This window comes from Pristis pectinata, chromosome 5 (genome assembly GCF_009764475.1).
Source record: "Pristis pectinata isolate sPriPec2 chromosome 5, sPriPec2.1.pri, whole genome shotgun sequence".
Lineage (NCBI taxonomy): Eukaryota > Metazoa > Chordata > Chondrichthyes > Rhinopristiformes > Pristidae > Pristis > Pristis pectinata.
In genome coordinates, this window is record NC_067409.1 from 21,648,232 (window position 1) to 21,664,433 (window position 16,202).

At 42.7% G+C, this 16,202-nt stretch overlaps 1 protein-coding gene across 2 annotated transcripts in view; it reads left to right on the forward strand.

Annotated features, from left to right (window-relative positions):
* The first annotated feature begins 680 nt into the window (after positions 1 to 680).
* Positions 681 to 16,202, forward strand: part of pfkpa (phosphofructokinase, platelet a) — a 106,319-nt gene continuing 90,797 nt past the window's right edge. For both annotated transcript variants that reach the window (XM_052016025.1, XM_052016024.1), the window contains exon 1: positions 681 to 1,015. In XM_052016025.1, the coding sequence (XP_051871985.1) occupies positions 901 to 1,015 (115 nt within the window). In that variant the 5' untranslated portion in view covers positions 681 to 900. The remainder of the gene's footprint in view (positions 1,016 to 16,202) is intronic.

Consider the following 16,202-nt stretch of genomic DNA (forward strand, 5'->3'; position numbering starts at 1 on the left):
GAGGATAGGGGACCAAGTAGGTTAAGTGTGCATCAAGATATCTGAGAAGGTGCTTCAGTGCAAGCCTTCTTTATTTCTCTATTTAAAATATTGGCGTTCAGACGGAGGAAATGGGAAAAAAAAATGCCAGGTTCGGATTTTTTTTTGTATGGCCAGGCAGTTCACAGAGCCAAAGAGTTTGAAGAGCCCTGGGGTTCCGACTTAAAATGCAGTACCATTGCCCGTCCTGTTATATGCTTATACTCCTCAGCTTCAATTGTTTGAAGTTAGAGGACAACTTCTCATTGGGAGTTAGGCACGCCAAGCTGGCATGGGGGAAAGTGACTACACCAAAACTTAAATGCAATGTTTTAATTAGGATAATAATTCCCTCCACCGGGCTCTGAAGGTTATAATTACAAAAAAAAGTAAATACCATCTACTCGACTTGCTCTCGTCACTCAGCAGCGTGTCCTTGGACGGCGACGCCAATCTCCACGGCTGGGGAAGTAACACACGGTGGGGATGAAGGATCAGCCCCACGGGCGCAACCTAACTTGGGCGAACCTCTCTCAGCCCGCCCCGTTGCGACCTCTCTCTCCGTTTGATTGGTGAGGTTTGGGGAGCCGCCGGCTGCAATAGGCCGGCGCGGCTGTCACTCTCTGGGGCGCTCTTTGACGGCACAATGGGCGGGTGTCAGGTTGGGTTGAGAGGTGGGCGGAGGCAGAGAGGGAACCTGGGGCTTGAGTGAAGCACAGCCGGCTCTTTACTGATTGCGGGGCAGGCGGTAGCTCCCCTGCAAAACCTCTCTTCACCCATTCCACCTTCATCCCTCTCTCTGTTCATCATCCGAAAAGGGCTTGCGTTTAAAGTTTGTTTCTCTTTTTAATTTTGTAAACTGTAAAAAGCAACCGAGCACCGATGGATCCGTCCTGCCAACAAGCGATGTCGCAGAATGGCAAGGCACCCCTGCCCATTCATTTCTCGGGAAACGGCAAAGCCATCGGTATCCTGACCAGCGGCGGAGATGCGCAAGGTAGGACAAATAGTATCTGGAAGGAGCTGCGAATTTTTCAGCTGAAGCGGAACGAGGCAGACTTGGGGTTGGAAATGTGTGCATTAAAATGGAACAACCCCAACCGGGGCAGTGTGGTGGCCGCTGCATTTCCTCATCTTGCTTGCTGCATTGCGTTGCTTTCGGTTCTACCTCCTCGCCCGAAGCGTTGCTAATATACGCATGAAAACCTTTCCCCATTTTGGTGCAATTAAAGCAAAAAAAAAACTTTAATGTCTTTAAAATAAACAAAATGAGCAAGCGCCCAGGTCCATGTGTGCTTATGTGATGCATCCGCTCCCCGTTTTCCATCTGGACAAATTATGTGACTCATCGATGCATGGGCAAATTGTTTTCTTTTTCTTCATTGTGGATCTCTGCTGGATGCGTTTAACGGGCGTCGACGTTGCCCAGACCTGGTGTATGGTTAAGATGCTAACACGGAAGAGCGGTGTACGTGCTCGAACCCCGTGCCCTTGTGAATGGCAGTGTCTGCGTCAATTTCTAGGGCGGGGAAGCAGTGTAGGGAAACGTGGGCCCGTCGCGCAGTTCTCCTGCAAATCTACATTCACCCAAACTTTTTTTTATATCTTGTAGGTAACTTTTTTTTCCACACTTTTTTTCCAGCCAGTGGTTTGTAGGTGGGGTGGTGATGGGGATAATCCATCCAGGGACTGCTCCATTTCTTAACGATTTCCTTCCGCTGCTCTGCAGTGCTTGCCACCGATTCTGTCCACTTCCTCACGACTGATTTATTCCTTTGCTGTACTTGACCAAACGCCTTCTAAACCGGCCCGTCTTTAAGGCAAAGGAGTGACCTTGAAATTGATCTCATCTGAAAACGCTGTAATCTTTTCCTGTTCGATTTGACAGGATCTCATTTTTTCCCCCTCTACGAGGGATCCGTGTCCCGTTTAATTAAAAATTTCCATCTCGGATGTCATGTGAGCATTAATTATTTAAAATAATAAACAGTTACTCTGAATGCTGAAAGGCCAACAATTTTATTTGTACACGGTACGTAGAAGGAAGCCATTTCAGTCCATCAGGTCTATGCTGGTTTACAGAACAATTCCATTCCTTTGTCACCTCTTCTTCCCACATGCCATCAAATCCCTTGGATCCTATCAATTACTTAGACATTAGGGGTAATTTACAGTGATCAATTCATCTACCAGCCTGCCACAACCTCCTTGGAAAAAGTGGGAGCAAACTGGACAAGTGACACTTTACCCTGTATTCTGTTACTGTTTTTACCCTGTACTACCTCAATGCACTCTGTGATGAATTGACCTGTATGCAAGACAAGTTTTTTCACTGTACTTCAGTACAAGTGACAATAATAAAGCAATACCAATACCAAAGCTGGAGGAAATCCACCTGGTCACGGAGAATGTGAAAACCATCAGAGGTCAGGTTTGAACCAGGGCCACTGGAGCTGTGAGGCAGCAACTCTGCTTGCTGTGCCACCGTGCTGCTAGCAAGGCCACTGTTTATTGTCCATCCCAAAGTCCTGTAGACTGTGTGGTTTGCTGGGTCATTTTGGAGGGCAATGGAGAGTCAACCACCACGTATGCCTGGAGTCACACAGAGGTCAAAGTTGGTAAGGATGCCAGCATTCCTTCTATGTGGTTCCTTTAAGTAGGGCAACAGGGACAAGCTAGGAGATTATAGGCTGGTGAGCCTTACATCAGTGGTAGAGAAATAATTGGAGAAGATTCTTACGGACAGGATTTACTTACATTTGGAAAAGCATGGACATATTCAGGATAATCAGCATGGCTTTGTGCAGGGGGGATCCTATCTCAACAAATTTGATTGAAGTTTTTGAGGAAGTGACAAAGATCACTGAGGGCAAGGCAATAGATGTTGTCTACATGGACTTGAGTAAAGCATATGGCATGGTCCCTATTAGTAAACTGGTGCAAAAGATTAAGTCGCATGGGATCCATGGTGAGTTGGTAAATTGGATCCAAAATTGGCTTGGAAGACAGGGTGTTGTGGTAGAGGGGTGTTTTTCTAACTGGGGGTCTGTGACCAGTAGTGTTCAGCAAGGACCTTTGTTGTTTGTCGTATATATAAATGATATGAATGAAAATGTAGGTGGTCTGATTAGTAAGTTTGCAGATGACATGAAAATTGGTGGAGTTTTAGATAGTGAGGAAGGTTGTCAAAGGATACAGAAGGATATAGATTAGTTGGAAATTTATATGGGGGAAATGGCAGATGGAGTTTAATCTGGACAAGTGTGTGGTGATGCATTTTGGGAGGTCAAATGCAAGAGGAAAGTATGCAGTAAATGGCAGGACCCTGAGGAGCATTGATGTACACAAGGATCTTGGAGTGCAAGTCCCTGGCTCCCTAAAAGTGGCAACACAAGTGCATAAGTTGGAAAAAGCAGGCGTATGGCATTCTTGGTCAGGGAATTGAATATAAAAGTTGGGAAATCATGCTACAGCTCTATAGAACTTTGATTATGCCATATTTGGAGTATTATGTGCAGTTCTGGTCACCATATTATAAGAAGGATGTGGAGGTTTTGGAGAGGGTGTAGAACTGCTTCACCAGTATGTAGCCTGGATTGGAGTACATTACTTAAGGAGATGTTGGACAAACTTGGATTGTTTTCTCTGTCTGGAGTGTCAGAGGCTGAGGGGTAGCCTGATAGACGTATATAAAATTTATAAGAAGCATAGATAGGGTAGTCAGAACCTTTTCCCCCAGCATGGAAATGTCAATTACTAGAGGGTATAGGTTAGGTTTAAGGTGTGTGTTGGGGGGGGTGGGGGGTGTGATTTAAGGGTATGGCAACATTGTTGTAAGTTACTGAACCAGTAATTCAGATGCCTGGGCAATTGATCCAAGAATATGATTTCAAATCCCCAAACCATAACCAGGGGAATTTAGATGCAAGTAATTTATGCTTCCTCAAAGATGGTGGTTTGAGGAGGTTGAAGGAGATTTGAGAGATAAGTTCTTTATTATACACAGGGAATGGTAGGTGCCTGGAACGCATTGCCAGGGGAGGTGGTGGAAGCGGATATGATAGCAACATTTAAGAGGCATTTAGACAGACACATGAACGTGCAGGCAATAGAAGGATACGGACATGTGCAGTTAGATGGGATTAGTTGGATCGGCATCATGGTCGGCACAGACATGGTGGGTCGATGGGCTTGTTCCTGTGCTGTACTGGTCTATGTTGTGTGTGGTTTCATGGTGACCATTGTTGATACCAGCTCTGAGGAAGCATAAATTACTTGTATCTAAATTCCCCTGGTTATGGTTTGGGGATTTGAAATCATATTCTTGGATCAATTGCCCAGGCATCTGAATTACTGGTTCAGTAACTTACAACAATGTTGCCATACTCTTAAATATTGTGCTTCACTGCTTCATTGTAGAAGCAAAAAAAATCTGAACTGAATTAGCTGGTCACTTACCCCAGAATAAGGAACAAAAATTGCCAAGGTTCATACTTTTGACCATAGCAGGTAGCCCCTTTACATCTGTGTGATTGATGAACAAGTCAGAATTGGAAATGTACTTAAATGATAATTACGTTAATTTGTACTTCAATAATGGCAGCCTGGTTAAGGCTAGCAATGCCTGTGAAATATTATAAATTATCTTTTTCATGAGCTGTGCCGGAAAAGGGGGCAAGCGGTCAGGGAAATCTCCTTTTCATATCCTGTTGAAAAATCATTGTTAATATCATCCTGTCTCTGCTAGAACTACCATTGAATTGGTCTCTGAGGGAAGTGGACGTGCTTCAAGATTTGAGTTGTGGTCTGAAATTGATGAAAGTGCGGTATGATGTCTGATCAAGCCCATTCCTTCCACAATCTTTATCGCTTTTGATGTTTCCAATTCTCTTTCCACTCACCCCACTATTCAATTGTGTCCATGAGTCAACTAACCACAGTGAAACAGTTTTAAGAAGATCTAAGGTCTTTGATATTTTCTTGCTGAATGTAGAAAAGTGAGATATGACTCTGTATAGTTGTATTCCACAGGAATGTGCCTAGTCTTAAAGAAAAGAGCAATATTAGTCCATGGTGCTTGATTTTTCTTGCTTTTATAACTTTTTCTAATTATGAATTTTTGTCTAATTAATTTTTTGCAGACATATATACTGCATAGTTATGGGGAGAAAATATTTTTCATTAATAGCCTTGCTTGAGGTACCTTTTTCAAGTCTTTGTTCTATGATCACAGCACATGTTAACTGATGTTTACATCTGGATTATTTGCACATCTGTTTTGAAGAGCTGCTCTGTACTTCCTCAATTCTCAATGAAAATGAGGTCAGTATTTTTAGCTGTGTTATGAAAGGAGACTAAAACTTCCTGGGCCTTCTAGTCACCATCTTCTATAAGTGCACTTCAGTGTAAGTAAAATTGTACCAACAAGTAAGAGGGCCAAGAAATCCAGTTTGCACCTGAAATGGGCTTGGGTAAAATTGGTAATGATCAATTTGTTTTCCTGATTAGTCTCATTTTAAGATCAATTATATTTGGAGCTGGCCCTAGCAGAGCTTACAGCACACAGATTTAAATATTTAAGTGGCCTCTTCATCCAGATATGTGATTGATCAGTCATTTAGATACTTAATGGGATACTGGATTCAGTAAGTTTTAGGTGTTCTAAAGGCAGGTCATTTTTTTCCCCCAGCTATTGGCCTAGCACTATTCAGGCACTAGATGTAACATGAGGCTAGTCAGCCACTCCAGTCTGAGTAGCAGTCGTTGAGATCTTTGCAAATGTGTTCTGTGTAGCCTGGTGTGAAATTTTGGGGTTGTGTGTGATTATTCTTGTTGTTGCATTGCATGGATGTTCTAAACAGATCTTGGCAGAAGTAGGAATTATTCAGAGAACTTTGGCAAAAAGTGGAGAAAGTTCCCCGGTTGAACATGGGGTCAATCCATCCTCAGAGAATCATTTGGTGTCGTTAACCATTGGAATGGAATTTCCTATAAATGATCTGCAAACTGTTAACCAAAAAATAAGTCTGTCAGGTATGTGGGGAAAGTCTCTCAGGCCCCCTATTCCAGGAACATTTTCAGTCTTCTCTTCCTGTCATCATGCACATTTAAAAAAAATAGCAACACAATCCCTCCTGATGAGCAACTTTCATGGTCGAGGTCCTTTGCTTAGAGTCCACATTCTTCTGTGGGAGTCATTCTATACTTTTGATACATGAACCGTGTTGAAGAGTGAAAAAGGGATACAAGGGCAGCATCTGTAAAAGCACATTTAAAAACTTGGTTCACAACAGGTCAAGAATGTTTTGTTCATGTCATAGTCATACAGCACAGAAACAGGCCCTTCGGCACAACTCGTCGATGCCAACCAAGATGCTCATCCAAGCTAGTCCTATTTGCCTGTGTTTGGCCTATATCCCTCTAAACCTTTTCTATCCATGTACCTGTCAAGTGCCTGCCATTTGGAAATTTAGTAGCAAGTGAGACCAAAGGTACTGTGCGTTGCTGAACAGGCCTTGCACTCTTAATGGTGGGGCCAGGGTTGGAGGGAAGAGGAGATGGGTGGGTGAAGGTCACAGCAAGGGTAATGGAGAGGCCCCAAAGTAGAGCTGGGTAAGTACCTTTTTATTTCAAAGAATAAACTTAATTTGTAAAACAAAATACAAAAGAAATGCAACCTTATACGTGGCACTTGTAGTGCCATCAAGTCAATTCATTTATGTGTTGTCAACCCAATACATTCATAGTTAATAATTTTTATGTACAAAGCATCAATGCTACTCAAATGGCTTCTTTGAACAATATACCCTTCAAGTGTTTGTGGGGCTGTTGCACAGGACCCAGCCCCTCAATGTTTAGTGGTGGCAGGATCTTGGATCACAGTCCTTCCCCCACAAAGCCTTTGCATTGGCTGCACCAAGCTTTAGCGTGATCCTTAGCCTGGAATGTGCCAAGGAGCAGAATTCACTTGGACATCTTGCACTGTAAGACCATCAAGTTTTGGGCAAACCAAAGTATATCTTTTACTGAGTTGATGATCTTCCAGCAGCACTTGATGTTTGTTTCAATGTGCATCCCTGGGAACAGCCCATAGACCAGAGAATTCTCTGATATGCAGCTGCTTGGGACAAACATCAACAAAAGACTCTTGTATCCTTTTCCGGACCTTCTTTGCAAATGCACAGTCCATCCTCATCTCAGCGGTCTTGAGGGCAACATGCATTGGGAGTGAGGCTCTGACCATGCAGGATGGATCTGATAGGGAGGACCCCTCTTTACTGCCAGCCAAGCAAAGTCCTGGTGCTTGTTGGTGAGTTCTGCCGATGAGGCGTTCTGCCAAATGGTTTTGACAGTCTGCTCAGGAAACCATCTCACAGGATCCAGCATGTCCTTGCAGGATGTTCCATGCTGACCACTACCTGATGGACTTGTGGTCAAAGGTGTATATGTACTTTAAGGGGCCCAATCTAACTTGGGCTCACCTGAGTTGGGTTCCCACTGCCAGTTTGGATCCTGATTAGGCAGTTCCACTTTAGGTCCATCTGAAGCAAGCTGTAGAAGTGTCATGAAAATCTGTGACTATGAGTTGCCCTGATGGAGGAATGAAGATTACATTCAACCACACACATGTGGCATGCTTTTGGGTGCCACTGTGTAATGCCATTGATGTCACTGTAATTGCCTCAATTGAATGGACACAGGACCTGGAACAAAAATATTACCCACTTACAGCTATCCACATGCATTCCTTGATTTAAAATTTCAGTTGATTTTTCCTTTTGCATAAAATTGTACCACTGCACAACCTAATTTCGAGGCACCAGACTTCCTACTAACATACACACAGTTTCATTCAATTTACAACATTCTCCCACCCATCTATCCTGACTGTTCCATTCAGTACTCTGATAAATTGTATTCTAATGTTAACAAACTGTTGTGTGACCCACTTAAGAGTCTGTTCTTTACTATGGTAACAAAATTTCCATCATGGGCCGTATAAGCATTTAATTCTTAATTTAGATGGGGGAAGCAGGGGGTTGTAGATGCATGTATTCAGATGCAAGTCAGCAGTGGCATTTTCTGAAGCTCTGTTACTTGTAACTCCCACCTTGCTGAACTTTTTGTGCTTTTTTAAAAAAAAATACTTGTTTTTTTTCCATTCTGTTTGATAATTTGTTGCCAAAAACACACCAACAATTGATAACTTGATTATTCTTTCATTATTCTCTGCACTCCTTGAGCCCAAGTCCTTGACGTCTTTTGTCCCCTAGTCTCTTGGAGAATATTTTTACTACCTAAACTAAATATAGTAATGGCAGGAATTCCAGCTGATGGAAAATTGTGGCCCCTAGTTGTCATTTGGCTGCAGCCATACATTTGCTAACAGCTGGAGCAAGGGTATTCTAATTAAACCCTAATTGTTAAGAAAGAGAGCATGCAACAGAAGTTTCACTGTGTTTCTACATGAGGCAGGTCAAGTGCCAAAAGTGTTTTTAACATCATTGTATCAGTCACCCAATATAACATCAAAGGCCTCAGTGGATAAAGAATTTTGACACCAGGTGATATTGCCATTTTTGACAAATGTCTGGGTGTCAGCAAGATTTTCAGCTATGTGTGACTCAGTCACCTTGGACAGATTACCTGCAGTTCTTTTGACATATGAATCCAGAAAAAACACAATTTACCAAGAGTGTCTAAAAGCATGGAGAGCTCTTCTCTGAGGTATTGACAACTGCAACACTTGCATCTGTCTGAAGCAGGGGCAAAATAATTGCCCTCTTTATTCAAGAGGAGAGTGCCTGGTGGGCATTCAGCTACAGCCTGACCTTTTTTGCTCCTATTATAAGAGTGCTATAGAGGCTACACCTCAAGAGGTTAGCCCCCACGATTGAAACGACTGTCCAAAAGGAACAAACAGACTTGAGGAGTAACACTGCCACTTGGCCTCAGCAACTGGGGTTAACAGCATGTGTCTAAGCAAGGTTTTCAGCACCAACAGACTGACTGACTGACTGACTTTACATTCGTCAGTATGTGAGCTAGTATAGAAGACTTCTCACAAGGTGGAGTGGCCTGCCAAAGAGGAATAGGCCTCAAGTGCTGCAATGGTCAAGCCCTAACCTGGAATGTCCTGACAGTTCAACAGTATCTAAAGTTTTAAACTATTTATAAATGTCTGTGATAGGGCCACTTTAGTAAAACAATTCAAATAGATGTTAAAGAGTTTAAAGAATAGAAATTGTTCAAAAACTTTAATAAAGTAATAGCTTAAAAACTCAAAATACTGAACTATGAATTGACCTGATTACAAATAAAATAGCAGTAGTGTCATTCAACCACCTGTGTCATGCCATTGATGCCATTGCAACTGCTTCCACAAATGGACATAGGACCTGGAACAAAAAATATATCTACATACAGCCATCCACATGTATTCCTTGATTAACGATTACAACTGATTTTTTTTTCTTTTGCATAAAATTGTACATCTACACAACGTAAGTTAAGACATTTATTCTGTTGCACCAGAAGTTCTTGATGCTGGACACTGATGTGATTCATATTGCAACTATCATATGAAAGAATACTAACTTTTAATCAAAATCCCTTAAATTTGTTTATTATTGTCACGTGTACCGAGGTACAGTGAAAAACTTTGTTTTGCATGCCATCCATGTAGATCATTTCATTACAACAGTGCATTGAGGTAGTACAAGGTAAAACAATAACAAAATACAATAAAGTGTTACAGAGGAAGTGCAGGCAGACAATAAGATGCCAGGCCATGATGAGGTAGATTGTGAGGTCAAGAGTCCATTTTATCATAACAGTAGGATAGAAGCTGTCCTTGAGCCTGGTGGTATGTGCTTTCAGGCTTTTGTATCTTCTGCCTGATGGAAAGGGTTGGGGCGGGGGGGGTCTTTGATTTTTGTTGGCTGCTTTACTGAGGCAGCGAAGTGTAGACAGTCCATGGAGGAGGGGTTGGTTTTTATGATGTGCTGGGCTGTATCCATAACTCTCTGCAACTTCTTGCTGTCATGGGCAGAGCAGTTGCCATACCAAGCCATGAAGTATTCAGATAGGGTGCTTTCTGTGGTGCATCAGTTAAAAATTGGTGAGGGTCAAAGGCAACGTGCCAAATTTCTTTAGATTCCTGAGGAAGTAGAGGCACTGGTGAGCATTCTTGGCCATGCTGGTTCCGAGGTTGGACCAGGACAGAATGTTGGTGATGTTCACTCCTAGGAACTTGAAACTTTCAACCCTCTCAAACTCAGCACAGTTTTGAGTATTGACCTTGGCTTACCACACAGGAACTGCTTCTAACAGCATAGATCACATTCTCATCAGGTCCATGGAGGGCACAGTGTTGGGCAGATCTATTCACTAAACTGACTCCAGTGGTGTTTACAACTGAGAAGGTACCAGCTCAGTTTTACCACTGTCTCATTGGTCTCAGATGATTGCTCCTTTCTGGTTTTACAGAAAAGATGGCAACATTTTGCACATGATATTCCCCATCTGCCTCATTAATGCTTTCAACATCCTGATATAGGTTGACAAAGTGCTATATCAGTGTAAATTCTTTCTCAAAACCATTTTTTTCTCTAACCAACTGGTTAATAACCTCTGCTTATAAATGCCCCAGATATTAGTGGCTACAACTGGTTAATAACCTCTGCTTATAAATGCCCCAGATATTAGTGGCTACAAATTAGTGGCTACATGACAGTGTTAATGATGCACTTGGAAATATATTTTGCAAATGGATGGGTTGTCATATTTAAACCAAAACTGTTGATGTTCAGTAAAAGTAAAAAATACATTAAAACAAAATAGAAACCTAAGGGCATGTCAGTAGTATTTCATAGAGTTGGAGTCATACAGCCCACCCTGTCTATGCTAGCCATCAAGTAGGCATCTATGTACCTGGTCCTTAGCCTTCTATACCTTGGTAATTCAAGTGTTTGTCTTGTGAATGTCTCTGCCTCCATCACTCTCTCAGGCAGTGCAATCCAAAGTCGAACTATCTCTGGATGAAAAAAAAATTCCTTGTATCCTCTCTGAACCTCTTACTCCTTACTTCTGGTTATAGATATCTCTGCTAGGGGAGAAGTTTATGACATAGATTGTGCACAATCTATGCCCCTCATAGAAGATGGAACACTACAGCACAGTACAGGCCCTTTGGCCCATAATGTTGTGCCGACATTTTATTCTGCTCTAAGATTTATCCAACCCTTTCTCCCACCACCCCCCTCCCCCACATAGCACCCGATTTTTCGATCATTCATGTGTCTATCTGAGAGCCACTTAAATGTACCTAATGTATCTGCCATCACAACCTCTGCAGGCAGTGCATTCCATGCACCCACCGCTCTATGTGGGGGAAAAAAAAATTACTCCTAACATCACCTTTATACCTTCCTCCAATCACCTTAAGATTAAGTCCCCTCGTGTTAGCCATTGTCACACTGGGAAAAGTCTCTGACTGTCCACTCAATCTATGCCTCATCATCTCATCCTCCTTCTCTCCAAAGAAAAAAGCCCTAGCTTGCTCAACCTATCCTCATAAGACATGCTCTCCAATCCAGGCAACGTCCTGGTAAATCTCCTCTGCACCCTTTCTAAAGCTTCCACATCCTTTCTATAATGAGGCGACCAGAACCGAACAATACTCCAAGTGTGGTCTGACCAGAGTTATATAGAGCTTCGGCTTCAACATCACCTCGCGGCTCTTGAACTCAATACCCCGACTAATGAAGGCCAACACTCCATATGCCTTCTTAACAACCCTATTGACCTGCGTGGCAACCTTGAGGGATCTATGGACGTGGACCCCAAGATCCCTCTGTTCCTCCACACTGCTAAGAGTCTTGCAATTAACCTTGTATTCTGCCTTCAAATTCAATCTCCCGAAGTGTATCACTTCACACTTTTCTGGGTTGAACATCTGCCACTTCTCAGCCCAGCTCTGCATTCTATCAATATCCTGTTGTAATCTACAGCAACCTTCTACACTATCCACAACACCACCAACCTTTTGTATCATCAGCAAACTTACTAACCCACCCTTCCACATTCTCATCCAAGTCATTTATAAAAATCACAAAGAGCAGGGGTCCCAGAACTGATCCCTGTGGAACACCACTGTTTACCGACCTCCAGGCAGAATATGCTCCATCTACCACCAATCTCTGTCTTCTATGGGTGAACCAGTTCTGAATCCAGACAGCCAAGTTTCCCTGGATCCCATGCCTTCTGACTTTCTGAATAAGTCTTCCATGAGGAACCTTATCAAATGCCTTACTAAAATTCATGTACACCACATTCACTGCTCTACCTTCATCAATGTGCTTTGTCACATCCTCAAGGAATTCAATCAAGCTCATAAGGCACGACCTGCCCCTTTCAAAGCCATGCTGACTATCCCTAATCAGCCTATGCTTCTCTAAATGGCCATGAATCCTGTCTCTAACAATCTTTTCCAGTAATTTGCCCACCACTGAAATAAGACTCACTGGTCTGTAGTTCCCAGGGTTATCCCTACTCCCTTTCTTAAACAAAGGAACAACATTTGCCACCCTCCAATCATCTGGCACTACTCCTGTGGCCAGTGAGGATGCAGAGATCATCACCAAAGGTGCAGCAATCTTTTCCCTAGCTTCCCGTAAAACCTTGAATATATCCCGTCCGGCTCCAGTGACTTATCTATCCTAATGTTTTTCAAAAGTTCCAGCACATCCTCTTTCCTCACAGTGACATACCCTAGCATATCAGTCTGTCATACACCATCCTAGCAAACGTCAAGGTCTCTCTCTCTGGTGAATACCGAAGCAATGTATTCATTAAGGACCTCCCCTACCTCTTCTGACTCCAGGCACATGTTTCCTCTGTTATCCCTGATCAGTCCTACCCTCACTCTAGACATCCTCTTATTCTTCATATACGTGTAGAATGCCTTGGTGCTTTCCTTGATCATACTCGCCAAGGACTTCTCATGCCCCCTTTAGCTCTCCTAAGTCCATTCCTTAGCTCCCTCCTGGCTACTTTGTAACTCTTCAGAGTCCTGTCTGCTCCATGCTTTCTAAACCTCAAGTAACCTTCTTTCTTCCTCTTGACAACATATTCTACATCTCTTGTCAACCAGCGTTCCTTCACTCTACCATCCTTACCCTGCCTCATAATTGTGTAAATCTCTCTCAGATCGTTCCTCAGCCTTCTCCGCTTCAAGGGGAGAAAAACCACCCTACCCAGTCTCTCCATCCCAGGCAATATCCTGGTGAATCTGCTCTGCACTCTCTCTAGAGCAATTATGACCTTTCTTTACTGTTGCAACCAAAGCTGCACTCAATATTCCAGATGCAGCTTCACCATTGTTTTATTACTTCCATGTTCTTTCATTCTATGGCTTGGCTAATGAAGGCCTTCTTTAACACTCAATCTATCTGTGCTGCCATCTTCAAGGATCTTTGTGGTTCTATGTCGCGGTCCCTCTGTTCCTCAATAGTCCCTATCACTCATTGTGTTCTGCCCTATCTCCCAAAATAGTCACTTCACAAATAACATCTGCGGATATTTATGAATTAGTTTAAACATGCTTTATAAGTTAACTATTGCAGTCTCAGGCTCGCTAACCACAGAAAATAGTGCAAAAGGTATTTTAAGTGTGTTATACTGTGGCACATGTGTTAGCAATTCTATTTCACTGAAATAGAGAAGCCATTTTTCCCGTAATGCATTATCGAGTACTCCTACTCGACTTCAGATATGATTGTTCAGGGCCCCAGTACCACATAGCAAGAGACTGCAGTTCAGATGGCTTGCTTGGCTGTGAGGAATGTGCTTTATTAGTACACTTCTCTTTTCAGTCATTGTCATCTTGCTTGGACTTAACATTTTTCTAATCTTGTGACAATGCAGAGAAAGAACACTACTCTGAAGTGCACTCCCTGGAATTTGCCAGAGTTATTCAATATGCACTGAAAAGTATTGCATTTTGAAAGGAAGAATGAGGAAGAGCAAGATAAAATTAGTGGTACAATTTAAAAGGAAATGTTGGTAGAGTTAATTTCCTGCGGAAACACACATCTCGTCATCTCCTGGTAATTTTTCTTTTACTTTGTAAAGTGATGCTTCTGTGATCACAAGCAAAAATTGCCTAATACAACACTCAGATCTCCTCTGGGATTTGGGTTATGCTGGCTGAATTGGCCAGCCTTGGCTGAATGTGGCTCTCTGCCTCCGAGGCAGAAACTTGTGGTTTCAAGTCCTACTCTGGAGTTTTAAACACCAGATCTAAGCTGATTCCCAATGGAACAGTGCAAAGGACTGCTTTTGAATGAGAATTTTAAATTGAGGCCTGATTGCTGCTTTGAATGCAATTAAATGAACCTATGGCATAATTTCCACAAAGTTTTCCTTTGTTCTGGTGATATTTTTCTTATAACCAATGTTAATAAAAGATGGGCCAAGGAATTTTGATTTTGTTGTGACATGTTTTTATATGTTGCTCTGAGGAATTTTTTTTGATCTGGATTTTTGAATATTAAGGGAATTGAGATCTGGAAAGTGATGCTGAGGTAAAAGATCAGCCATGGTGAGGCTGATGAGGGACCAAATGGTGTACTTATGTTTTTACTGTTATTTAATGTTCTTTAAAATCAGATAGCTAAATATGATTAGGTCCTTCTGTGTATGGGTCTCAAAAGATATTTTTCATGATTTGCAATTGAGGGCAAATTCTGTGCTAGCTTCCTGCGGAACTATCTAGTCAGCCCCTCTCCCCTTTTCTTTCCCTGAAAACTATTCTCTCTTAGTTGTCTATCCAATTCCCAATGAAGACCATGGAGAATCCTGTTCCCATCATCCTAATAACCATCAAGTTCTGTTTCATTGCTACTCATTTTAACAGGAAGTGTTTTGCCCTCATATTCTCCTTGTATCTTTTGTCTAAATATTTAGATCTGTGTTCCCTGGTCCTTGAACCATATGCTAATGAGAGCAGCTTCCCTGTATACTGGCAAGTGGCATTAGTGTGGATAGGTCCAATGAGGCATGGACATGGTGGGCTGAAGGGCCTGTTTCTGTGCTGTACAACTTGATGACTCAAGTCCTGGTCTCTGACACTTCTATCAAAACTCCCATTGTCCTCTTTTACTTTGAGGGGAACAACACCAGTTTCTCTTGTCTAATGATGTTATCTAGGCCCCTATGGGAAAGTGGGAAAGTCTGGCCAACAACCCTGAGATCCCTTCCTAGGACCTCAGTCCAATGATGTGTCTGACCCCCCCCCCCCTCCCCCCAAGTCCTTTGTTTTGAAGTTATCCCTAACCTTGCAATACCTGGCACTGCCTCTCCCACTCTTGATCTCTGCTCTTGCTCCTCCATTCAATCTTCTTCCACCTTTGCAGTGCAAAGCCTCCATGGTTTCTTCCAAGGCTCATGAAGTCATAGAGAGACACATCACAGATCATTCATCACACTGAGTCTGTGCTGACCATCAGCTACCCATTTACATTAATTCTAAACTTTTTATTCTTCCCACTTTCTTATCAACTCCCCCCAGATTCTACCACTCCCATACACACTATGAGCAATTTATAGTGGCCTATTAACCTACCAATTCGCATGTCTTTGGGATGTGGTAGGAAGCCCACAAGGTTACAGGGAGAACATGCAATATCCATGCAGAGAGCACTGGAGCTCAGGATTGAACCCGGTTCTCTGGCACTGCAAGGGAATGGCTCTACTAGATGTGCCACTGTCTCTCCCCCACCTCCAAAGCTCCTGTGAATGATTTCACATACAAGGCTGATTTTGGCCTTGTGTTTTTCCTTGGCTCTTGTGCTTGTAAGAATAATGCTAAGATATAATAAGATATTTATTAGACACATGTACATCGAAACACACAGTGAAATGCATCTTTTTGCATTACTGAGAATGTGCTGAGGGCAGCCCGCAAGTGTTGTCACTCTTCCAGCACAAACATAGCATGCCCACAGCTCCTAACCGGCACATCTTTGGAATGTGGGAGGAAACTGGAACACCCAGAGGAAACCCCCGCAGTCATGGGGAGGACAGGACATAGGATGAAACTGATGTGCATCTTGTGCAGGCACTGCTCTATCACACCTTCAGGAGCTGAAGAGTTTCCAAAGGCACAAGAGACAACAGATGCT